Genomic DNA, 27,999 nt, shown 5'->3' with positions numbered 1-27,999 from the left:
ATTTTTTTAAGTGTAGACCTGTCTACAGGGTGTGTGCAAATGAACCCACACCCCTTGATTACAAGGCGATATCGGGGTGTCCCTCTCAACTTTTAGACTTAACTGGTTTGGTCAGTATGATGTAGTACATGCAGCTTAGGAACGAATTATTGTTCGGTAGCAAAGCTGGTAAATGTATGGTTTTTATGTTGCTTTTATATTTGTTTGTAACACTATTAAGCCTTGTTTCCATGATATGAAAAACTCAATATGCTGACCAAGGCAGAAATTTATTTTATTATAAAACATAAAGTAAACGTAACGTTTCAACCTTCTAGTAAGGTCTTCTTCAGACTCTGTACCAAGTACAACTTACGCAGTGATCAGAACACTACATTTTAAAAGTAGCTTCGCTACAGCTACAGCTACTCTTCCAGAATGTAGCTTCGCTACAGCTACAGCTACATTTATCAAAAAGTAGCTCGCTACGCTACTCCTGTTCGCTACTCGCTACTTTGCTACTTTTTGTGCTACTTCTGCATAAAAAAAATGAAAACAGCCATATGGATATTATAAAAATCCCCTACTACTGGTAAATAGATTCTTTTGTTTATTATCATGATTCCAGTCATTCGATAATTTTGATAGCAATGTTACTTCAGTTACTTATTTGTACTATAGTTTTTGAGAATACCATACCTGTGCAAGTGCCATATCAATTCAAATTTGATATATGAATATTGCAATTAGGGTGTTACCCAAATTAATTATTACAACTGTACACAAATAAAATTTGGTAGGATTACGTATTTATGTTCACATCAACATATTTTTCTTCAGAATAAATGTTTCATTTTTTATAGACTGATATGAAGTCAGCATTTTGAATGAAAGTACGTGGAGCCCTTTGACTACAAAAGGGCCCCAGGTTCGATACCCAACGGAGGCACATAGTGGTTAGGATCCAGTCTCAATCAGCTTATCTATGCATAAATTGGACTCAAAACAAAAAAGTAGGAAATACGCCAAGTTGGAAGGATGGGATCCTCCTGCTCCTCCATTCCACACACTGCTCATCATTCATCATTCTTCCTCGTTCTCACAATTAGCCGAAAGTGGCAGAAAGCAACTATAGATAATAGAATATTTAAATAAACCATTCATCCTCATTGTCATGATTGAGAGAAGTGGAAGAATAGATGAGGAGGTAAACAGAAGAGGTCAAATCAATGGTGGTGGACTATATCAAAGCGTTCGAAGATTAATGGAACAGGAATGTACCTATGAAATGCAAGAAGATAATATATAACACATAACATGTGCCAATAATTACTTATGTAGCAGAGACTTGGACAATGACATAGAGAGACAAAGAAAAGATGCAGGCAGTGGAGATTAAATTTTTAAGGAGTCTTTTGAGGAAGACTAGAAGGGATAGAATAAGAAATGAGGAGATCCGACAGACAGTGGGTGTAGTGAAGCTTCAGGATAGAATAGATCAGGCACAGATGAGATGGTTCGGACACATGAAGAGGATGGATGCAGAAAGACTACTAGTAAGAGCTTACAATGCACAAGGGGGAAACCAAGATGTCGGTGGAAAGAATAGATAGTGGAGAGTGTTAGGAGAATAGGACAAAATTGGAACAACGTGGAAAGAGAGGAATGGTGGAAGACCAGGAAAAAATGGAGAGGCTTGACTTCTATGCCAACCCAGCCAAAGGCAGGAAACAGCGAAGGATAATGATGATGTCATGATTAGCAAAAGTTACAGAAAAGTGACGGAAAAGTAGGAGAAATACATAAATTTGAAAACTATGTATATTAACTAAAGAAAATTGTTGTTTCTGCAGGGAAGTCAATAACTTGTACATACTTTTGCAATATGATAAAATTATTGAGGAAACTGTCGTGTAAACCTGAGTGTTCTAAACGTATTGTAATTTTAAAATTTGTGAACAATTAGTATCGCAAAAATAATTGTAATTCCAGAAACTCTATCATTCTTGTAACAATAATTTCCTGCTGGTGAGATCCTATATACTGACGATGATCAATGCTGTTAACGTATGGAGCCATTTATTGCTAGCACTTTTCCCCTGTCAGTGCAGTGGAAAATCCATCGCTCGTTTTTGCACTGCAAGTTGGGTCTTACACAGCAATTAATGACATTTTGGTGTCTGTTACACAATGAATATCCACAGGATTGTTCTGGGGGTGATGAAAACGAGGCACTTTTTACCAGTGGTGCAGCAAACTAGGCATGTTTCTCCCCAAAATAGCGAAGCAGCTAAAAAGAACGTAGCTGTTAGCAGGAATATATTCATATATGTCAGTTAGTTATCTGGATATCTGAATTATGCAGATACTGATTAAATAAATTAAGCAAATATCTATAATCTACAATCTAGATAATCTGTATCTCCATGTGATAGACTGTCTTTATGAACCTCCTGCACAATTAAGGGTTATTGTCGATTTTTTCTGACGCTGTTGTCACATTCAAAATTCACCTCAAAATGCTGAGAAAAAATGTAGCTGTAGCGAAATTTTCGCTACAACTACAGGAATTTTGTAGCTTCGCTACCGCTACAACTACATTTTTCAAAATGTAGTGTCGCTACAGCTACAGCTACAAATTTTGTAGCTAGCTACAGTAGCTCGCTACTTCTGACCACTGAACTTACGTTACGTTTACTTTATGTTTTATAATAAAATAAATTTATGCCTTGGTCAGCATATTGAGTTTTTGTGTGTAATAAGACTCCTTCATGCCAGTGGCGGTTCGTGGTCTGACTTTATGGGTGTGCACGTCAGCTCAGGCTTGTGTCCAGAAGAAGTGTTATCAACCCTCTCAAATACTTGCACCCATTTTTGCATACATAATGATGCTAAAGGTATTGGCAACACAAGTTATGACCACCTTTTACTGGAAATAAGGCTATGAGAGAGTTTAATTTCATGAAAAATATCAAAAATATTAATATATATATATATATATATATATATATATAAATACTTCGGTGAATTTTCCGTTGATCACGAGAAGAGCGATGTTATTGGGTATAGATAATTCAACATTCAATAACCTGACAAAATCACTATAAACATAGAAATACCGATCTACAATATTCAATATTATTATTGATTTGGAAAATATTTAGTAAAAATTTTCTCCTTCGCTCCACTGATAATAGTGAACAAGAATAACATCATTTGCATACATCAAATAAGCAGGGCCAGGCGTTTATCCGGGGCACCAAACCGAGGGTCCTCCTTGATTACAGGCAAATCCTATTTATTTCTTTGTTTGTGTTTATTTTTCAGGTACACTTTATACACAGAAAAGCAAATAGAGATGACCTACAGTTTAAAGTGGGATCCGAACCACTATCTGCCTCCACCGTGTTCGTGGCTATTTGTTTTTTAAAGAGTTGAATTTATTGTTGACAAGAATTAATTGAAGTTACTGCTGAATAACTTACTAAGTATATTGGAAAATCATGTAGGAATTTAAGCGAAGAAAATTTTGTTTTTTTGATGTCATGATGTTCTTCAACAGTATTAAAGTATTTTTAAAATATGGCTATTATTTTTCGTTAAAACCGTAAATATATAACATGGTTATGATTTATATTGGAGGAAGGTGGCCACCTCGCCCGGGTGAAATTTTTTTCTGGAGCCACTCCTGCGATCAAGGTAGCAGATCCAACGACCACATGCAGAAAATCAGTTGTAATCTCTCTAGCAGTTGTTTACTTCTAATGACCGACAGATGCAAGCGAAATCAAGAGAATAATAAATATTAAAGAAAATAACAGTACTCGCTCAGTCCATTCCACACTGCCCTCTTCGTACTTCAAACATTTCCTTTCCCTTCCGCCGTATCTGTATTATTACTGCATTCACTGCACGCGTTGTAGCTAACTTCCCTCCAAAATATCAACAAAGTTAAATATTATGTCTGCTTTCGCTATGTACAGTTTTTCCTTTCATTATGAAAGCAAACACTTTCCACTGAAACGGAAACGAACTTTTGACAGTGAAACAATTTTGCAATGCACGAGCAGGCACAGCTGACTGATCCACGGTTCCCCTGCGCAGGTTGATAATTCGACCACATCGCCACAAGGGCAGTTTATTTTGACCAAGCTGCACTAAGCAAAGACAATGCAAGACATTTTGCTTTCAGTTGCCACCTCCACCCTTCCATCCTCCCTTCTTTCTTGCCCCTGTCATGCTGGGAACACTGAGGGTGAAGATACCATAGAAATTCCCTTTTCGAAAAAAATCCCTTGATTTACGACAATGTTTGGGTTGCCTCTACTCCGCTACACGATCTCAAATGAAATGGGATTGCAACACTGCTGTATTGTGAACACAACGCTAGCAGTGTGCTTGAAGCCCATAATATTGCAATCTAGAAGAGGGAATCCCTTCTCTTACATGCTGCAAACAGCAGCAAACGAGCACAGGGCAACTTGTGTTCCGAGCAAACGTATCTCAGCAGCAGCCGCTGGTAATGCGAAGCTGATGGGCTTCGGAACGTTTGATGTTTTGAAGGAGTGAATAAGTATAATAAAAAATAATTGCATTGCAGATTTATTTGGGTGTGCACGTGCGAATAGGCAGAAGCTGCTACTGCTTCATGCTCATTTAGGCTAATCAAGATTGGGCCTACAGTTTAGTGTGGGATCTCCACCAGCATGCAATGTGCTTATACTAGCTGCACTGAATCCAGGACTCTTTGATTACTAAACTGCAGTGTTACCGCTATGCCATCAGGGATACTTTTGGCGTAAAAGCGATGTATTTTTCCACTTATTATTTTTTTCCAGAGAAAGAATTTTGTGTAAGTAGATATGAGTCAGACATATGACCTGATCCTGGCCATAGAGCTGTGTAAAATTTTCAAACTCAGGTTCGATCCCAGCCTTAGTTGCTCTGCAGAGGTTCAGATCATTGGCCCAAATGGTTAGCCCACGGTTGGCCCAGCGTAAAAACATACTGTTGGTCAATGGTTATTTTGGCCATGCTTCCAACATGTGTTTTTTACGTTGGGCCAACATATGGTTTTACATTGGCCCAACATACTGAAAACTAAAGAATGGATAGGTTTGTGTTCGGGTATGTACATAATTTATTGTGAGGCCAAATGCAAACAACAGTACAAATTATTTATGAAAATAAAAAAAAATACACAGTACTTTCTCAGTCACAAGGTATCATTGTTTTCAAGGCACCATACCTTCAAAGCGGTAGCACAAAAACTTTATAGAGTTTACTTAGTTTTCCACCTTGCACGGAATTTAGTCTGCACATAACATTGTTTAACTACCTTCACAATAATACCAGTAAGAATGTTCTTGTTCTACTACAGCTAAAGAGACAAACAATAAGCAATTACCAACAAATCTTTCATCCATGGCAGCTGACAAAGGACTGGTGAATGACTGCAAGATAAAAATAGTTTCTGCTTTCATTAAAAATATATTATATTTCCAGTATGTGCTGTTACTGAAATATTCGAAAAGAAACACTGTAACATATCACTTAGTTTACACTCTAGAATTTACAGCATACTTCGGAAAGTTGTTTTAGCATGAAAAAGTTGTTTTTAAAACTAATTTTGACTCACTTTTGCATGGTTGGGCGAAGGTTTGCAACCACCATTGGCCCAACATAAAGCAAACCTGACATTGGCCCAACGGTTGTGGCTACTTGAGTTATTGGGTATATTAGTCAAGAATTTTTGTTGACTCCCATCTGGTACTCTATCCCCCACCCCCACATACAAATATTCTAGCAACACTACTGCTCTTCACACCAAACGATTTGTTATTATTCATCATCATACTTAAAATAGTTAAATTAGCAGCACCCATTCAGAACTCAATGTAATTGTTTTTATTTCAGGCTGTTGCAAAACTGGTGGATATTGTACAAGGGAAAAAGTCTTCAGGTGCAGAAAATATTAACGAGGTAAGAACATGCTTTATTGATAATATTTGTCTTGTCTAATATGACAAATGCGTGACCTGAAATAGTAATATTTGAGCTCATGACCAAGTATGCTACAAGTGTACAATTCAGCACTTATAGTGGTAATCACACTAGTGCACAGTACAGGTGTCTACCAGTCTGGAAATTGTGGAAAAATCAAGGATTTTACTTTTTCTGGAATAGGCATTGAAATGTATATACTGAGCATTACCTTCCTTCAATGACAGCAGAAATTGCATTTGAAACACACTAGGAAAAGGGGGTCATATATTTTTTTTTTAACTATTTTCAAGTAGAAATCTACTCCAGTAAGTGACTATTAGTATTTACCACTTTCTTGCTGCAATTCTTGGGTTGTGTTTGGTTGATATTAGGCCCAATTCATATACAGAGGTTGATCGCTTTATATCCGACGATTGTCAATTCGGTGCTGCCACCTGGCGTATCATGCTGGAAGTATGGGTCTGCTGGCTGGAGCAGTGTTGTGTCTGACCTTGTAGGTGCATGACTGTTGGTAGTGAATGTTATCAAATGGCGCCGAAAATCAACCGGTATTGGGAGGGTTACGTAATGGCCCTTTTCCATGCTAAGTTTTCATACGTACGCTTTGTGAACCTGTACGAAAGGTACCTGGCGGGTTCCAAATGGAAGAAAGTTGTCACAATGGATGAATCATATGTCCATCTCACTGCTGGTGGTCACATTCGGGTGATCACATACCATGACATTGACGGCAAGGGGCGCAGCAACTTTGTTCGTCAGTGCAGGGAAAGTTTCCCTCGTGGCTTTATGGTTGTGACAGGATTCGGATATGAGGGTAAGTTGATAATATGCAAGGTGAACAAAAACGTGAAGGTGAATGCCAGATACTTCCAAGACTCCATTCTGACACCTATCTATCAGAGAGACATCCCAAAATTGTATGGAATGGATGCGAACCAGGTGATGATCCATATGGACAAGGCTTCAAGTCATACTGCCAGAACATCACTACGTTTTTTATCAGGAAATGGCAGAGGAATTAGGAATTCGTGTCACTCCGTTTGAAGACATTCCTGTGAAAAGCCCAGATGCCAGTCCAATGGATTTTTGCGCATTTGGACTGTTGAAACGACGTCTTCAACATCGCCACTCATGCACCCTGGATGGTCTATGGAAAGCTTGCAGGGAGGAGTGGGACAGAATTCCCATGCCTATCCTGCGCCGGAGCTTGCTGCAATGGACTGCGATGCCTGGCAATAGTCCACAATGCTGGGGGTCCAATAGAACATGATCGGTGGTGGCAGCGCGGTATGGTCGGATATAAAGCGAACAACCTTCTGTATTACTAAATTTTACTGAAATTATATATTTGCTATAATTGATATGATTTGTTATTAAAAAGATAATACTTTGTTTACTAATGCATGGCAATTATTACACATAAAAGCTCACCCCAGATGCCCCTATCCAACACTCAATTTCTGTTCAGTTTCTCTACTGAAACACTATTATAACAACTTGGTTAAGTTGAAGTGTGGTGTTTAGTTAAAATGTAGTTACCTTCCTACACACATGTTAAATACAGGAATTGCCCTAATGATTTGATCTTTAAAATTTTCGTTCCTGCTCTTGAAAACCTGGATAAGTCGGGGAATTTTGTTTTCATACCCTGAATGGTAATTTAATTCTGAATATGCTTTTTAGATAGCACCTTATTACAGAAACCTCTTATTTGATTTTGTTAATTGATTCTGGCTACATACATTCTGAACTTTTTATTTGGACATGGTGTTGTCCAGAACAAGTTATAAAATGTATTTATTATGTTTATATTTTGAAGAAGACATTCATATCACTGAAATTAATTTCTTTGTGAGAATGATGCATTGGTGGGTTAAAGCTTATCAGCAAATTATAAAGCAATGTGCTTCAGGTAAGAACACTGGACTTTTATAATTAAAAATGTGTAAATTTACATAACGTTTTCATTTAAGGTTGCAGAATTGAAGCTTCTGAAGGAAATATGTCAAGATCCGGATCCCCTTGTGAGCATTACATCATGCCAAGGGTTGGTTATGCTTGTAGAAGATGGGATCTTGGAAGTCCCTCCCACTTTTGCAGGTCTTGTTTCAGCCTTGCCTTCAGCCAGGTACTGGGAAATTGATAGCCTACTTGTAAAAATATGTACAGTAGAACACTTGATTATACTCTTCACAGGTGTTTGTATCTAAAGATGTTGTAATGTGGAAAATGTAAAATCCATGAACATAACATTGGAATTAACTGTATTAACTTTGCAAAATTAATGAATTAAATGTGAAAGAAACTTTGAATCGGATTTGAACAAGTATACAGATATTTATATATGATACAAAGATATATGAGGTGTGTCAGGAAAGTAAAGATACACATGTCAATAAGGATGTACAAACGTTTATGTTACATAATTTCCACTACAATTGAAGAACTGGTACATACCCTATTCTCAATGAAACTGCCACCATTTTCAAAGACTTACTAAGTCTGGGTCCCACTGTTCCCTGTGGATCCCACTAAGAATCATTGTCGAAGTGTTGTCCAGCTTACACACACATCTTGTACCCTAATGTTACAGGCACGGCTGTATGAATTGTGTTTCATGACACACAATTCTCTTATTGTCACTCATCTATTCACACACACTTATTCTTCAATTCCTTTAAGAATGTCATCAGACATCACAGACGGCTTCCGCTTCCTGTGTTCGTCATGGATCTGTCCTACTCCACATGAAGGTAGGACACCACTTTGTCACATTTTGACGGTTCATGATGTTCGCAAAAACTGCCACAATTTGACGATGAATGTCCAGCTGGGGAAACTGTATCACAACCCGTACTTCGCAGAATTCTTGATCGCCGCAGTCATTTCCAGCATGTGCAACTCATACAAAACTCAGTACAGCACTGCCGAATGAACACTACTCGAAAGAGTAATGATCAAGGATACTGTCAGTGTTGTTGACTCATGCCTTACATATTTTTCCTAAGATATATATCTGTTGTATCTTTACTTTCCTGACGCACCTCTTATTTTATATTTATGCTTACATTTTAATATTTATAAATATTCTGAATTCAAATTTTAATTGTTAGTGTTCAAACATTGGTATCTGCATCAGTAGAGTTATTGGTCAAAGTCATATTGCCTTAGCCCTTTAGGAAATCAAATTTCAAGAAAGTTGTAGTACTGAAGTAGGAAGTTCTCATTATTAACGTTTTAAACAGACTTACAGCATTGGAAATTTTACATTTGGGTTTAATTCCATTTTTTGTCATTTCTAATTGCAGAAACTATACTGGAATCATTTCTGCTATTGGAACTCTACTTTTGATTGATCTAAAGACACAGGTTCAGAGGAAAGGGTCATACAAATGTCCTTTTAACCTTCACACGTTACGGCATCCTCTGATAACAGTTTTGAAACAGAAAAAGGATGTGTGGATTGATGTCTTCAATCAAGTTACTTACTTTTGTTACCACCAGGAAAAAATGTGAGTGTTTTTTGGGGCATGATATATGTTAAATGAAAATATACATTATTGAGCTTTGTCAGCCACTTGGGTGTTATTAAGGTGCGGCTGGACCTTTGGCTGAAGGCAGGAACCCAATTTTTAAATTTCCACTTCTTTGCAAAAACTGCTATAATAATCTGAAATATGAAAAAGTACATCTGCTTAGAATTATTTCTAGAGCATTCTTGTGCTTTTGCTGTTGTCTAGATATTTGCAATAGTCTAATAGGCTGATGTAGCCACAAAACTATTGCAAATATCTAGACAATAGCGAAAGCAAACTCCATAAAGATTCATGTGAACGCTCTAGAAGTAATTCTAAGCAGATGCAGATACACTTTTACAACTATTATTTGTAATGCGTTTGTGCTTATTCATTATTCTAGTTCTCTGTATGGAAAGGCTAGATTAATTGTAATACTGTTAAGCCTTGCTACTACCTTGGTCAGTATTTTAATGTTTTATTAGATTAATTGGTGCACTATTGGTATTGGCCAATAGATATTTATTAGTATAGGGATTTATTTGTAAAATTGTAGATAATTATAATCACATCATGTATTTCTATAAATAAACTGTAATTGAATGCTCAATTTGATATTTTGTTATTTCAATTATAAATATGAAGATATTTTGTAAAATCAAGTTCTATAACAAGCTTTTTTAACTAAAGCAAACCTCGTCATGCCCATGCTTGTGTACACAAGATGAAGGAGTTTATTATTTTTGTAAGAAACTGTTTCTTTTTCCAGAGTGAAAGACAATGCTGTTGAGTTGCTACGCCCTTTTATTTTGTATGTGTTGTGTGATCCAGCCCAGCCATCCCAGTTGCCAGAAAACTGCAAGCGGCAGTTATGGAGTGTAGTTCTCAGGCTACCAGTACATATTGATGTGCAACAGTCCCCAGAGAGTGGTCTCCTCTTTGAAACTCTGTCATGGCTTCAGGTAAACTTTCTTATTTGTAAAATATAAATTGAAATGTTATCCACTCTACCAATAAGTAGAGAAATATATACAGTGTAACCTTGATTATATGTTTTCCAGGGGACTGTGCCTGAAGAACTTAAAATGCAGGTAAATGTAAAAATTGAGGAAATAATTCTAATATTTGGGGTGTCAGGTGTGACCCTTCCACATAGTACACTCAAATGTCAACCTCACTTCCACATAGTACACCCTGGACTGCATTTTGCAGACTAACGAGGCTCTGACATCTTTACCTACGATCAGTATAATTTTCTGTAGGGCTGTGTATGTGTTGTCCTGTGTTTTGGCCTTGTGTGTGCTGAGTGTCCCTTTACAGTCTCAGCTTTTAACTCAAGTAAGAATATTTTAATTATGGTAAAGGACTGTACCCCGCATAATGTGACGGGTGAAAAATAGCCTAAGTGCTGATGCACCCACAATTTTATATTCAATCAATAATTCTAGTATTTGTATGTAGTGGAACTCTGGCAGGGAGGGAGGGGAAGAATGGTGCCTTTCTTCATTGTTAGTCGTCTTACTATGTTTGCAGCAGGGTAAGATGAAAATCTCAATGCTTGGGGTCCTGGGTTCAAATCCCAGCCTAGGCATCGGTGTTTGTAAGTGTCCATTCATCAATTTCATCATATCATTAATCATACCCATCTTCTCAATTAACCAAAAGTAGCTGAAAAGCAAAGTAAATCAAGCTGATGAAAGTCTCAAGGCCAAGCGGGTGTATATCTGACAAAATCAAGATTTCACGATCATCCATTTCGATTACTATGCTGTAGTAACACCGACAACAAGCATATCTACAGAAGGGGGAAGGGAGCACATTCCAACTCCAGGCAACATTTGAAATATATTGATCTTAACTTGATCAAACTAATGATTATACATTTTAAATTGTTATGTTGGTAATCAAATAAATTATACAGAGATATATAATTGATAAGAGATGGTAGTGCATCACTGCTTTGTTTGAATCAGGAAGAACAAAGCAACGATGCACTACTATATTTATCCCAGAGGCACAACCTTTATTAATGAAGGAAGTGGCCCTTCCAAATTAATTGGAAAATCAATAAAAACTGCAACATGGAAATATGGAAGTTCACCTAGATTACCATTCCAACCATGAATTTGGATTGTTTCCAAGGTAGTAAGTGTTAAAATGAAATCAGCCAGTTATCTCATGGGGGGGGGGGGTTCTTGGACAAATGTTCAGAAATTGGGATTGTTGGAAGAAATAGCATGATTTTCCCCCAACTCTGACCTACTAAATGTGCAACTTTGCCAGGTGGCAAACAATTTGGAATACCTTCTGTGCATAGTAAAGGTTAAAATAAGTGAGGTATAGCACATTTCCAATTGCACCCCCCGTTCCCTCTAATCACAGATGTTTGCAGATTTTTTCCACATAGGGACAAGCAAGATATTTTTCCATGAGGCATATTACCCCGTTAGTAGTGCTGTCCTCTCAAAAACACTACTTGAATCTAAAAATTATCGCATATTTGCATCCCCCCCATTACATAATAATTAATGTGTGAAATATATACTTTTAGGTTGATATTACTTTTCGAAGAGGGGGTTGTGGTCATCCTTGCTCCCCTTTCTAGACGTTCCATGCCCCTACATTGTTATACTTTGACCTAAAAATTTAGTGTAGAGGAATCTTACGACTGTTTTTAAACGATATTATTGGAGAAAATTAAGTATTTCGAGCCGATGAAAATTCAAAGCAACTACGGGAGAAGGGGGTGCAGTGGGGCAACCACATGCAATGCTTTAACCCAACCTTGGACGGAAATCAATTCTAGGGGACAAGCATTGAACTAAGAGAAAGCCAGACTACCACACATTAATAGTAGCAGGACAATAGGATACTCAAAATGGAATTAGTTTTCACGTCTTTCTTGCATCATTTCTTCCAGATGACCAGGAGCACCTGCAGGTGGTCACAGAGGGGCAATTGTCCCCTCGACTTCAAATTTTATGCAAACAAAAATTCATTACGTAAAATTTCTTGCTCGCTTTGCTCGCAATATCTGATTTTCTTATAGTCTTGTCAAGTTTAGCCATATGTAGGAAACGGCTGGAGTTGTCCCTGGATGCTCAACAGTCTGAACAAGAAAAATTGTAAAAGAAAATTCCATGGTGTCCCGTGAAATTTATTGTGCCATATTAAATCAATACTGTTTTCAATTTGCTAATATTTGGATTGATAAATGTTCTTGCTCGCTTCGCTCGCAATTTCTTTTCTGTAGTAAATTACCAGATAGAAATAAGGACAATTAAGTACTTCAGACAGTTGCTGCTATAACAGTTTGGTTTGGAGGAAAAGGAGTGTGCACATTTCAGAGACAATTTATATCATTTTTGCTGTTAGTTTGTTATGGGGCGAATGAATCGATTATGTAATGTATTTAAATAATATGTTATATATATATACACACACCCATCAATGCAATAAAACTAAAACAGTGAGATGAAATTAGGTTTCTTTCTCGACTGAACTTTCAAGGCTTTTGCCCACCCTGATCAGAGGGTCTGCGCATGTCTATGGTTACTCATTATTATATTTGTTACTCAACATATTCCATTATATTTATTACACCATCTCTGATATGTCTAAGATCAAGATTCACATTTTGTATGTGTCTTCATTGCATCATTCTGTGAACATGAGGCAATTTTATTTAACTGCAACCTTTACTGTAACAAAAGCAAGGATTTACTTTTAGCTGTTTGATAATAGCTGTAGGATGTGAGTCTAACCACTATGCACTATAGCTCTCAGTAGCGTAGCCAACAAAAAAGTGAATGCTATAGATGGGGGTGGGGAGAAGGTACTTTGTGGATAGTAGCATATATTGTACTTCCAAATATCAGAAATAAAACCCATATCTGAGGCAAAACTTTGTTTATTTACCACATTTCTTGTCATCTGTTTTGGGGTGGGGAAACTGAAATCCTAGCCCTATGATTATTGCAAGCTAAACTAACACTACCTAGGTTCTGTCACCTGTCACCAACGTTTTAGAGACAACTTTGATATACAGTGAACAGAATTATGATTTTTTATTGCATGTGTATATTTTATTGCATAACTTGAATACTATGGAAGATAATGTATTAAAAAATAACTTGCAAACTGCTCACAAGAATATATCATTATACTTTATTTTTGTAGTAACCTTTGTTTTTATAGTACACATTGTTACAGAGTTATTTGACAAAATAAGTTAGTGAAGTTAAAAATTTTGGTTTAACATTTCTACTTGTAAAATGGAAATTGTGAAGGACTGATCATTTTTTTGTAACCGTTACGTTCTGTGAAAATTTATCTTTTTGATTGTCATTGGTTCCAAGTTTCTAGGTCTTATTATAATGTTTTTATCACCATATATAAGATGTCAGGTGTAGTTGTGGGCTGCCATTTTGTGTCAAATACTGAAAATTCGTCTTGGGAAACCGATTAATCAAATTCACCATACCCTGATTATGTCACAACATGAGTTTCCTAAGTTTTACCTCAATATGCATGTAACTTGAACATATTCTATGTGATCAAAAGTATCTGGACACACCGCGAAACGTGTGTTTATCATAACTACTACCATCTACCACGTGGAACACATGATCAGTGATCTCACTAGTCTGCAGACAGAGCGAGACAGCAGTATGGGAGAGTCTGAGGAACTCATGGTATTTCAACATGGTCAGGTGGTTGGGTACCACTTGTGTAAGAAGTCTGCACTAGATTTTCACCCTCCTAAAAATCTGTAGGTCCACTGTTTCTGATGTTATAGTGAAGTGGAAACATGAAGGGATGTGTACAACCCAAAAATGTGCAGGCCGACCTCCCATGTTGACCTCCAGAGACCATCGAGTGTTAAAGAGGGTCATACAGCATACTCGTCGACCATCCATCGCCACCATCACAAAGGAATTCCGAAATGCATCAGGATCTACTCCAAGCATTATGACTGTTCGGTGCAAGGTGCGGCAACTGGGTTTCCATGGCCGAGCAGCTGCCCATAAGCCAAATATCACACAGGCAAATGACAAACGCTGCCTCGCGTGGTACAAGGAGCATCGAAACTGGACCATAGAACAGTGGAAACTGTTGTGTGGAGTGATGAATCACAGTACACAATGTGGCGATCTGATGGTAGGGTGTGGGTGTGACGAATGCCTGGTGAACTACATCTACAACCCTGTATAGTCCTGACTTTAAAATTCGGGGGTGGCGGGGTTACAGTGTGGTCATGTTTCTCCTGGAGGGGCTTGGTCCCCTTTTTTATTTACGTGGCAATGTCACTGCACAAGCTTATGTTGACATTTTAACTGCTTATGCTGCCTACTGTCGAAAACCAGTTCAGGGATGATGATTGTGTCTTTCAACACGACCGAGCATCCATCCATAATACAGAGCTTGTGGGGGAGTTATTTGACGACAACAAGGTCCCACTAATGGACTGGCCTGGGCAGAGTCCTGATTTGAATCCCACAGAACATCTCTGGGATGTTTTTGAACGCCAACTTCATGCTAGACCACACCAACTCGCATCGATACTTCTTCTCGTTTTGGCTCTCCACTAGGAATGGGCTGCCATTCCCCAGGAAACCTTCTGCCACCTGATTGAATGTATGCCTGTGAGAGTGAAGGCTGTCATCAAGGTTAAGGATGGACCAACACCGTATTGACTGCTAGTGTTCCCGATAGAGGGCAGCTCCAACTTGTACTTCATTTTCAGGTGGGTGTCTGGATACTTCTGATCACATAGAGTATATTGAATATATATCTCGTCAGTAGATATGATGCTTTTGAGTCTATTTCACATTATTTTTGTGTAACATTTCTGGTGTACATCCATATGATAATTCAGTTTATACTTGAAAGCTCTGTATTACTATTAATTTCAGGTTGACTGTGAGTCTGGAATCAGGGAAGCCAGTTTTGTGTACATTGAGTTGGCAGATATAGCTGTAGGCCACAATAATCTAAATCTAGCAACTGCCATAGCACCCATCATTTCTTCATTAGCTCTTCAATTAGTCTGTAAAGGATATGATCCAAGGTACAGCCTCCGCTGCCTGCTTAATATTTTGCAGCAGAGTTCTCAATGTGGCAATATAATCATCATGATCTTGTCTGAAGCTAGCCAGAAATGCCCTGCAGTTTATCTGAAAGATTTTGTGGTTGTTTGTAAGTAATTTTCACTTCCATTCAAAATAAAAAACGTTCCTTAAATTTATTTCCCTCTCAAACAAGTGTTCTCGGGTTACCAGCCAAGTTAAATCGATGATGAGAGCAATGTATGCATTTGAAACATTGAAAGCTTACACCGATTTAACCTGGCTGGTAACCTGAGAACACTTGTTCGAATCATGTCGCCAGTAAAGCTACAATTCCTACTTATTTCTCTGTATTTTTATTTTTAATTCTAGGTATATGGAACAGTGTCAGTTCAAAGAAATATTGGCTTCACTTAGATAAAATGTAAAGTTCCCCATGTGCATTCTACCGTGCCGTGAAGGCACAGGTAGGGTTACCAAACATCTTCTTTTTCCTGGACATGTCCTACATTTTAGCATCACATAATTTGAATTAAGAATATATGTGTTTCAGTCGAAAAAAGAGTAAATTTAGGAAACATCGTACATTAAAAATATGCGGACTACCCTCCCACACCCATAATAAAATAAAACATTAAAATACTGACCAAGGCAGAATGTATAGTATAAAAAATATATACACTAAAAAGGTAATGTTTCCACCCCTAACAGGGTCTTCTTCAGATGAATATTTACAATAGATTCAAAGTTGTGAATCTATTGTAAATATTCGTCTGAAGAAGACCCTGTTAGAGGGTGGAAACATTACCTTTTTAGTGTATATATTTTTTATACTATACATTCTGCCTTGGTCAGTATTTTAATGTTTTATTAACATGGAAGGAAGGCTTAACAGTGTTACCAATAATAAAATTAATTTTGATTTAGACACTGCAAAAAAGTGGTGCCTGAATAAAGTTATCGAACTATAAACCATCAAAGTGAAACCACTGGATACATTTCAAGTTATGTAAAGGACGTTATGTTTCATATTATTTCAAGTTATGTTAATTGCTGAATATTTGTTTGTCATTCCAGATAATAATGCAAATGTTGAGATATTATTTTCATTAATGTCAGTTGCCTCCCAATTAGCCTTACTGTGCATAAAGTGGACTTAAAACACCAAATCATTATTTTTAATTTGTGTTATTGTGTCTTATGATACTGATTTTTTTGTTTATTGTTGTATTGTTCTCCATGCTGCTATCAAATTTACTACAGGAAAACTTCATTAATTCGAAGTTCAATCGACCAAAAAATGTCAACTTAGGTAAGGTAAAAGATAAAGTTCCCCATGCATATAGCATTGTGCCATGAAGGCACATTTAGAGGATGGGGGAGGGGTAGGGCTGCACCCATTCTCGATCTCAGCCCTTATGGAGGTGATGTTATCAGCATCACGTTCTTGCTGCCTTTACCCCCCAGGGTTGCTCCCAGGTACCCATTGATATGAGGCTTCACTTGTTCCCCTTCACTTGTGCCCCTTGCTTCATTGCCAAAAAATATATTGTGCCTGGTTTTTCTGGATACAGTTTCCCCCCTCAATATATTAAAGTGGACTTAACACACCAAATCATTATTTTTAATTTGTGTTATTGTGTCTTATGATACTGATTTTTTTGTTTATTGTTGTATTGTTCTCCATGCTGCTATCAAATTTACTACAGGAAAACTTCATTAATTCGAAGTTCAATCGACCAAAAAATGTCAACTTAGGTAAGGTAAAAGATAAAGTTCCCCATGCATATAGCATTGTGCCATGAAGGCACATTTAGAGGATGGGGGAGGGGTAGGGCTGCACCCATTCTCGATCTCAGCCCTTATGGAGGTGATGTTATCAGCATCACGCTCTTGCTGCCTTTACCCCCCAGGGTTGCTCCCAGGTACCCATTGATATGAGGCTTCACTTGTTCCCCTTCACTTGTGCCCCTTGCTTCATTGCCAAAAAATATATTGTGCCTGGTTTTTCTGGATACAGTTTCCCCCCTCAATATATTCTCAGTAGTTTAATAGGCTTACATAGTCACGTCACAAAACTATTGCAAATATGTAGGCAACAGATAAAAGATTCGTTTGAATGCTCTAGAAGGAATTCTAAGCACATGTAATTTTTCAGATTTTGGAATATCATAGCAGTTTTTTTGAAGGAGAAGAAAATTCAAAAACAGCTGCCCTGGCATCAGCCAAGGTCCACCTTAGCCTTAAGGTTGAATATTTAACACCCCCAATCAGAGAGTTTTTCTGTTTTTGATATAGCTGAATAATTCATTTGACCTGCTATTCTTATGGGTATTTTTCACCTTGTATAACGTAACAGTATTATACAACTTTTGTTCTCTTCTTTAGGTAATACTATTGTGGCCAAGGGTGCTTGCAGTGTTATGGCTGCAAAGATGCTAGAATCAGTTTTGCTCCAGTGGTTTGCATATCCTTCATATTTAACTCAAGAAGCCTTAGAAGTTGCAAGTGATGCCTTAAATTGCATACACAATACAAGAAATTGGAGTTTGCAAACAGAAACTCTTCATCGTAACGAATATTTCAGATTTTTTAAAGCAACGGATTCAAATGTCGATTTTGTTTTTGAGTTGGCAAGATTAGCTGAATCCTGGCAGAGTGATAGCAAAAACATTTCATTATGGCTGGACAGGTTGAGTCATTGTCCTCAGCACTTTATTGCTAGACTTAGTATTCTCATATCTGCATTGTTTCTACATAGTTTTGACCAAAGCGAAGTGAGACAAAAGAGCATGCAGTTGCTGTTGAATCTTGTGAAGCATGATAACGAATACGGGACAGCTGTCGTGACTCTCTTCCTGTATAAGCTAGCAGATGAGCGGGATCCACATTCACAAATGGAACTACTTCGTGGCTTACCCTTAATGGCAGCTCAGAAGGTATTGTTTTTAATTTTAATTGTTTGTATTTTTAATTTATGTCACCTTCCTGCTTCTTGAAGGTAATCATGACAGTGTGGATGAATGGTAATTAGCTATAACTGAGGAAAGAACATGCCCAGGACAAGACATGAACTCATTGACAATATGAGTGAACCACTCAACATGTTGGATCAGTGAGACAGCTGCAAATACAGCATTGCTAGATTAGTTTGTTACATACCAGGTATGCCGGTTAATAATTCTTAATTTCGTCACTGGATGGCACTGGAAGCAAGGGTTGGTGCACAGTCGCTCAACTGTTACGTCAGTGTGTTGCCAAGACAGTACCTGTCAAAACCGTGGATGTGCAACCGAGTGCGAGTGATTGTGATATTGGGTTTGTGTGGGAAACATGTTGACCTTCAAACCAAATAAGGAGCATGTGCGGCACGTCCTGCTTTTCTTGTTCAATCAAAAGAAAAACGCGAGTGAAAGCCATCGGATCCTTGTGGAAAGGTATGGTGACAATGTCCTAATGCAAGACGCGTGTGTGCATTGGTTTCGACAATTCAAAAGTGGTGATTTCGACTTGAAAGGCAAAGATCGCCCGGGCCAGCCGAAAAAATTCGAAGACGCCGAATTGCAAGCACTATTGGACGAAGACGATACACAAACACAACAACAACTGGCAGTTAAATGTTGGTCGCCAAACCATATCTGATCGTCTTCATGCCATGGGAAAGATCCAGAAGGCAGGAAAATGGGTCCCACATCATCTGAACGACAGACAAATGGAAATAGCAAAAAACGGTGTGAAGTGTTGCTTTCTCAGCATGAAAGAAAGTCTTTCTTGCATCGGAAAGTGACTGGGGACAAAAAATTGATTTACTTCGAGAACCCAAAATGCAAAAAGTCATAGGTTGACCCAGGACAACCTTCAACATTGACTGCAAGACCGAATCGCTTTAAAAGGAAGACAATGCTGTGCATTTGGTGGGATCAGAAGGGTATGGTGTACCATGAGCTTCTGAAACCAGGTGAAACAGTGAATGCCGTTCGCTACCGTCAACAACTCATCAACTTGAACCATGCATTGATCGAAAAGCCCCCAGATTGGGTGACAAGACACAGAAAAGTGATTTTGCAGCACGACAACGCCTCATCACACACAGCGAAAGGCGTCAGAGACACCATTTGTGTACTTGGCTGGGAATTCTTGCCCCACCCGCCATACTCACCAGACTTAGCCCCTTCGGACTACCACTTGTTTTCATCGATGTCTCACTCACTTTCCCAGCAACACTTCAACAATTACGAAGATGTCGAACAATGGTTTGCGGTCTGGATCACCTCAAAACAATTTTTCTGGAAGGCATCCACAATTTGACGGACAGATGAGCACAATGTATAGCTAGCGATGGCGCATACTTTGAATAAAGCATTTGTTACCTTTCTCGCCAGATACACTTGTTTACTTTCGGATAAAAATTAAGAATTATTAACCGGCACACCTGGTAGATATTAATGAAGATGTGTAAATTCTGCCTTATGCTCAGATAGGTTATTGGGAGCTGGAACTGTAGTTATAAAGTTGAATCTGAACCACTTGTGATGTGCCTCCACCAGGAACCAAACTTGGTGTCCACAATATTGGGGTGATTGGTCTTTTAGATACTGAGATTACTCCATTACTTGTCATTGGACACAGATTAAAGATGCATGTTGGCTTTTCATAATGAGGCAAACTTGCACAGGACTACGGTTACTAGAGTCCAGCGCAGATAATTCTGCCGTGCAATGCGCGACAGAACTAAAGAAGCAGTGTTGCTAATGGAGCAGATAGAAAAATCGCTGCGGTGCGCCGATGCACAGCTGTTACGTACAACAATAAAATTAGAGAATTCAGGTCTATCTAACGTTGAGTTTTAAACGTCATGCATTATACCAGGACTAGGATTAATATGTACTAACAAGTGACTATGTATGTAGCTACATACATATGGACTAAAAATTCGCAAAATATGAACTAACACATAAGTAAAATTACCAAAAATGCTGCAAAGAAGACTTCTTCATACGATTCCTTATTTGAGTGATTTCAAACAAAATAAAAAAATATATATATTATTTTTCATTGCATTAATGCACTGGTGGCGTTCTAACTTTTCACTCCCAAAACCCGTATACACTGTTATGGAACTGCAACGGCAGATAATAACATGCCAACGTGTTAAACCGCTACAATTGCACCATAACACTCCTCCTGAAGCAGTATTATTATTTCCTCTCTGAGATCGGCGACAGTCGGTTGCCTTTGTTGTACATTTACAAAGGATGCCGGCTTCCACAACAATAACAAGTACATATACTGCCACTAGACGATAAGCTGCGCGGCTTTTTCTTTTGTTATGAACCAGGGCCGGCGCTAGTAATTTTGCCTCCCTGGGAGGTGGCGGCAGATGCCGCTCTATTTCGACCCCCCCTCCCCCCGGTCATTACGCAGCAACGGAAAATTGAAAATCAATATATTCCTAACTAAAACATCAAAATATAAAATAAATAATGAGACTTCTTATGCTATTTCAATACTATTCAGCGCAAAAGAATATCTCGCTCGATCACAGTTTTCAATAGGCTTATTTTTTTCTTCTCTTCAAATTTTGCCGCTCTGGGCGATGGGACGGTTCGCCCTCCCCTTCCGCCGGCCCTGCTATGAACTTGGTCACCCATCAAAGCATGGCAATTTTAACACAGAAAACAATATGTATCGCATTAAGCAGCAAAAATGACAGCCTCCTCTATGCAATTTCTACAAGAACACGTGCCGGAGCCAGAGTTGAAATGATGTTGGAACCACATAATTTATTTATTTTGAATAATTCCAAAATTATGAAATATGAACAATTTGTTGCTGCTGTTCGCTGCTCTCTTGCCAAAATGCTTTATTGGGATGCTAACACCATGACTGGCTTCCTCCTTCATGAACTCGTGCACGTTGCTTAGAATTTCCCGAGCTTGGCTATGCAAGGTTTTTGATTTCAACTTCGACAGAACTGGAGGCATTATGGAATTTAACGTTCATTAGCAAACACACACTTTTACATAAACACACGCAATACACGCACACAACGTCAAACCGGTCAAATACTTAGTATAAAATAAAAATATGGTGCTTCCAATCCAACAAAACTCACCGCCACTTTACCTGCCTTTTCCCCTTCCGTGACAGAAATAGTGCTTCATTATTACAGTTGGCAACACTAGTTACTAGCTAGCCAATGAACATGCACTGCATAAAAGAAGCAAGCACTACGCCGTGCTATATTGCCACATTAGCGTCCCTACCGAACGGTGGGAACCGCGAGCTGGAGAGCTATTCAATTGTTTTCAATGATGTTTGCGCGAGTGTGTCCAGGAATGGAATGACAATGTGGCAACAATAGCGAAGGTTTTCGAGCAGGGTAGAACACATGATGCTAAGAGAGAGGGAGACGAAACGAAAATTCGTTTCTACGCAACGGCAAATTTACGTGTGTGGCACTCTACTGTTTATACTGTACATCAGGCATGTCAAACACGCGGCCCGCGGGCCGCATGCGGCCCTCGATATATTTTTGTGCGGCCCCTTTGCTATTACCTGTTTTTAAGTAGTAGAACCTTCAGATGTAGTAGTTGCTAAAATATCTGTGTTATTATATAACACGATGTGAAATTTCACAAGTTTTCCTCTTGGACAGGATATACCCGTTGGTAGGTGAAAAAAGGTGGTCGTGTTGCATTATTGGGGTGGTTGACGAATGTAGTGATTGCCAGTTGTTCCGAGTCCAAGGCTAAGTCGTCTGCCTGCGCAGTTTTCCCTCCGGAATCTAGAATGAGGGGAGGGTTGAAGGGAAAGGGGAAGAAGCTGCCTTTGCCCGAAAACCTATTACCGCGTCTTATAGTCTGTGCGACTCACCCCTCCCTTGCCTTTCCCGCATCTTTGCTACCCTCTGTCGGTTCCATTTTCCAAGAAGTTTGGGTCTAGCAGTCTATTCGGGTTGCTTTGTTTGTGCTACCAACAATGTCTTTGTCGAAACCAAGTGGTAGTAAACGAAAAATTTCTGATGAACATCGTAGTTTTCAAGAGAAATGGGAGTTGGAGTACTTTTGTTGTGAAGTGAAAGATAAAATTGTTTGCTTGGTGTGCAGATCAACCATTAGTGTACCGAAGTTATATAATGTCAAACGTCATTATGAGCAACACAGAGCTACATACAACCAATACGACGGATTAATGAGGCAAGACAAGCTGAGAGAGTTGAAGGCAGAATTAAAACAACAACAAGGTATGTTTACTAAAGTAGCTCAAGGAAGCGAAGCTGCGGTACGCGCAAGCTACGCATTGTCGGAGTTGATAGCTAAACACTCAAAACCTTTTGCCGAAGGCGAGTTTATTAAACGGTGCTTGGTAAAAGCTGCTGAAATAGTTAATCCCGCAAGTGTAAAAGCTTTTCAAGGCATTTCACTATCCCGCAACATGGTTGCTGAAAGAGTAACCGAACTGGCCTGTGATTTGAGTGATCAAATTAAAACAAAAGTGTCAAATTTCATTGCTTATTCCATCGCTTGTGATGAGAGTACAGACATCGGTGGTATAGCTCACTTAGCTGTGTTTCTTCGTGCTTGTGATGAGGAGTTCAACATTTTCGAGGAGCTATTGGACATTGTACCGTTGCATGACACTACTACCGGTGAGGATATATTTATTGCTGTTCGTGAACTTTTGCGGAAGTATGATTTACCTCTGTCAAAGTTATCCTGTGTAGCTACGGATGGTGCCCCTTCAATGACGGGAAAAAACAATGGTTTTGTGACAAAACTGCAAAACGAATTTCGTGAAACCTGCGATAAACACATGTTCCATCATGTGCATTGCATCATTCACCAAGAGGTCTTGTGTTCAAAAGTAATCAACATGGAAAGTGTGATGAAGCCTGTGAAAAAAGCTATCAACTTCATAAGATCCTGTGGCTTAAACCAGCGACAATTTTCTGCTTTCCTAGCAGATTTAGAAAGCGAATATTCTGGAATGCCCTACTACACAGAAGTGCGCTGGCTATCGTGTTCTATGGTTCTTGAAAGATTCTGGAACTTGAAAGATGAAATATGTCAATTTTTGGAAATGAAAGAACAAGATACCAGCCTTTTTTCGCAACCAACGTGGTTACAAGATCTTTCCTTTCTTGTTGATATAACGAAACACTTGTCAGATTTAAATTTGAAACTGCAAGGAAAAGATCAATTAATCACCAACATGAATGATCAAGTCAAAACATTCGAGCGTAAGTTATTGCTTTGGGAAAAACAGTTAAGAAACGAAGACTTGACACACTTTCCAACTTGTTCTAAATACAGATCAAGTTCACAGGACCCTGTTTTGTACAAAAAGTACGCCGAAAAAATTCAGCTTTTGAATACTGAATTCGGGAAAAGGTTCCACGATGTTCGTTCTTTCGAAGACAAGATCTCCTTGTTTTCAGCCCTGTTTACGTCTGACGTAGAAAAAGTGGCAGCACATTTGCAGATGGAAGTAATTGAAATTCAGTGCGACTCAACTTTGAAACAAAAGTACAGCGAAGTGGGTATCCCTGACTTTTACAAGTACTTGCCTGCATGTTTTCCAGAAACCCGCAAATTTGCGTGTGAAATAATTTCCATGTTCGGTAGCACTTACCAGTGTGAAAAACTTTTCTCACTCGTGAAAGGAAACAAGTCACCAACTAGATCCAGATTATCAGACGTTCATCTTAGCTGTGTTCTGAAAGTAGCTGCTTTAAATAAGATGTCTCCTGATATTGATAAGTTGGTGGCAGAAAAAAGATGCCAGCTGTCAGGCAAGAAGCAATGATCAAGTTTCAATGAATGTTCAATATACTTTATTGAATGTTATGTTAGTCATTCTTTAAAATAAAGTATTAAAGAAATATTTTTTTTCCTTGCGGCCCGCTCTATCGAACACTACTGACTATTTGGCCCAGTTCAGATTTTGAGTTTGACATGCCTGCTGTACATAATATTTAACCAGAATGAAATTTAGGAGGAAGTTTCAAAATTATGTCATGTAAAGTACTTATAATGCTATGTAAAAGGGTTATATGAACACGGATCTGATTCATAAAGGTTACCAAGATTTTGCAATGTGTGGCTGGTGGTAATTTTCAACTCCCATTCATGTAGCACTGTGTGAAGCATATGGTGGTGATTGGCTGTGCTGGAGAAGGTGTTCAGAATGTGTGGAGGTGCATTTACCATTGTGTTAGTACCAGCGTTGTGTTGGCACCCTTGGCAACACAATGCTACATATCCAGCATTTCATTTGGGGTTGGATTAAGATTGTTGTTTACTACATGATGGAGACTACCTGTGCTGAACTGATTGCTTGCACCGTGGATGCTATGACCTAAACCTAGGAATACGAGTATGACCTTTACCGAGGATCCAGGCATGCTTTGATATGTATTCAGAAGTTCATTGATGTAGGTGGTCATAAGTTTAAATATGTACCAGTCTTTCCCCTTTAGCACTTCTCATGTAAACTGGTCAGTGAAATGTTCTTCCATTTCTACCCTTCTCATTTGCAGGGTGCCATGGGTATGATTTCATGCAATATCTCAACAGTGATTATAATTTGGACCCATGTTCACCGTTTTTGCTTAGAATCATCTGTACTTTCATCTGAATTACCCTGTATAAATATAAACCTGCATCATACAATGACCTTGTAGCTTCCCTGTTAGTGTTGAAGTTAATGCTCTTACAGAGGCGTCTCGTGAACGCCTGCTGCGCATGCGTCAATTGTGGGAAAAAGGACAGCTTGCTCTGCGACGAAATTCATGAGCGTTTCTACATTCTAATGTCTTCATATAGGAGAAGTATTTATTTTACACGAGAGCGCTGAACTAAGCTTATATTACATTTCTTGGATCTGAAGTGACGCATGCGTCAATTGTGGGAAAAGAATTATTACTTTCTTTCACTTCAGATCCAAGAAATGTAATATAAGCTTAGTTGAGCGCTCTCGTGTAAAATATACACTTCTCCTATATGAAAAAATTAGAATGTAGGAATGTTCATAAATGTCGTCGCAGAGCAAGCTGTCCTTTTTCCCACAATTGACGCATGCGCAGCATGCACCGCATGCGTTCACGAGACGCCTCTATGCTCTTACCTTGTAATCAGAGTTATGGGTTCATTTCTTGGTGGAGGAAAATTTCATATTGTTTCAGATTCCACTTTAAACTGCCATTCCAGTCTTAGCTGATCTAAACATAAAGTGAACTTGAAACAAACTTTAAGGACTGTGCCGATAACCAATGTCAACTGATTTTACCACTTATAATACCAATCACAATAACAAGTCTCTTATCGCATTGACACATAAAGTATACAACACAAATTTAACATAATTTGCCTACCTTTCATTTAATACTGTGAGGGAAAAACATATTATTGCATTTCTGGAAAATCTAAAGTATGCAAGTCCCTTGTTTCTTGTTTTAGACCAGCAGTCTCACTGATTGTTTTCCAAAAATCACATGATTTTTCTGGGAATTGTGTTTATTCATTGTAGGCAACACTCCCAAGATAAAATTAATGTGAATCAGAAGCTACACCACAAGGAAACTATTTTTTTAAAACTAAAGTAATAGTAGTGTGTGTGTGTGTGTTTGAGCGGCAACTTTTCTTTAAGAAACTATTGATGCACACGTGCAGCAAGAAAGGAAAAGGGAAAGAGAAACATTTACAGATAGTCTTATTTGGCCATTTTACACTGAAACAACATAAAGTAGAAACAAAAAATAACAAAAAATAAAAACAATAGCAAGATGGGATAAATTTACATGTTCTTGGTCAGTAATATATAAAAATTACGTTCTGGAAGAAACCTGTAAGCAGCCTGTAAAACAAGGAGCGTTGTAGAAAGGATAGCCCAGTGGTTGGGTTGTGGAAGAGTTGCAGGTTGCGTGTTTGCTTTTGGGGTACCCTAAGTGTGAATTCACTGATTAGGAGATCTGTTCTGATTTTGCCATTTATTATCTTGTATAAAAAATTCATGTCAGCTAGATCACGACGAAAGGATGAAGAGAGAATGTTCAGAGCAGCCATGGTGTCTGATTTGGATACATGTCGGAAGAAGGTATTCTATGACGAACAATGGCAAGAAAGAAACTGAGAACAGAATCTATTCTGGTAAGATTGGTTTTTAAGGCCATTGCCCAAATTGGGGAACAGTATTCAAGGATGGGCAAGATGAAAGATTTAAAGAATAAGGCAAGAGATGATGGGTTTTGAACTTCACTAAATCTGTATAGAAGACCAAGAAGGTGCATGGCTTTTTTTAGTGGTAGCTATAATATGATGATTAAAAGTGAGTTTTTCATCCGTCAATATAAATAGAAAAGAACAGTATTTACTACACCTTATTGGAAATTCAGGGACGTAGCTAGATTGATCAGTTCGGGGGGGGCCAAAACTTAAGATTTTTTTTTCTATCAAACCATTAAAAACTAACAAACTATTAATATATCATATAGTCCTACATAAGTATATGTACAGTATGTATATATATAAAATCTTGTTGGAAGAGAACATTATTTTCTCCTGTAGCCCCCAAAAAATTTACGGATATAGACTCGCGAAATCCACGGCCATTATTCGGGAATCTAAATGCAGAATGAACTTATTAACTTAATGGCATCTAGACAGTCTTTAAAATTCTATGTATTTTCTCTTACGTTAGATTTTTGAGACACCAAGAACAATGTCATTACTCCTTACTCCTTAGATTTGTAAATTTGCTCGAAGAAAATTGAGAAGTAGAGAAAACTCTCTTCCGTGGGTTTAGATATAAAAGGGTGCTGGTATCAGGTGTACGTACAAGTATGACAACGGTGCGAAAATGAAATGTTTGTGTAATGAGTTCAAGATAGGCATCCCATCTACTATATTGTTTATACCAGAATTGAATCCGGTGGCCTTTATTGCAAGGCGACACCCTTAACCACTATTCTATGGGACATGCACGAGTCTTTTGTGGCGTCGTACTGTTCACATTGGAGAATGATGACGATATACAGGGTGGCTCAATAAGTCACTTAACACCCTCAGTACAAGGCCACTGCGGCATGGAATGTGAAAATGGCGATGACCAATCATTGCCTGGCCAAGGGGGAACCACATTGACGCCACCCACACAGTCGGCGGCCATCTTGATGTCCGCCATCTTGAATTCAACTTCAGAATTTTAAATGGGAAGGGGGTCGTGCGACGTATCAAAATGGGCTAGAATTTCACGAGAAATGCAATGGTGAAGGTTTTTTCGATGTATCTTTAACGAGTAAAAAGTTATGACTGAATTCTTGTACTAATTTGCTCCTTTTCGAGGTGTTAGAAAAATGCCTTAAAATTTGTTTAGCGCATCGGTAATGCATCGAGATCAAAGTGACGTCTAGGGGGAGAAGTTCGTATGCC

General features: G+C 38.4%; 1 protein-coding gene across 1 annotated transcript in view; it reads left to right on the top strand.

The window, feature by feature from the left end:
- LOC145994725 (focadhesin) overlaps positions 1-27,999 on the top strand; it is a 91,177-nt gene that overhangs the window by 11,063 nt on the left and 52,115 nt on the right. The window contains exons 2-7 of the mRNA XM_083130928.1: positions 5,896-5,961; positions 7,959-8,113; positions 9,294-9,497; positions 10,270-10,462; positions 15,416-15,698; positions 17,957-18,507. Of these exons, the coding sequence (XP_082987054.1) occupies positions 5,896-5,961; positions 7,959-8,113; positions 9,294-9,497; positions 10,270-10,462; positions 15,416-15,698; positions 17,957-18,507 (1,452 nt within the window). The remainder of the gene's footprint in view (positions 1-5,895; positions 5,962-7,958; positions 8,114-9,293; positions 9,498-10,269; positions 10,463-15,415; positions 15,699-17,956; positions 18,508-27,999) is intronic.

The sequence above is a fragment of the Lepisma saccharinum genome, chromosome 11 (genome assembly GCF_977018435.1).
Source record: "Lepisma saccharinum chromosome 11, izLepSacc3.1, whole genome shotgun sequence".
NCBI lineage: Eukaryota > Metazoa > Arthropoda > Insecta > Zygentoma > Lepismatidae > Lepisma > Lepisma saccharinum.
Note: the sequence above shows the minus strand (reverse complement) of the source record. Positions and strands in the feature narration are given on the sequence as shown.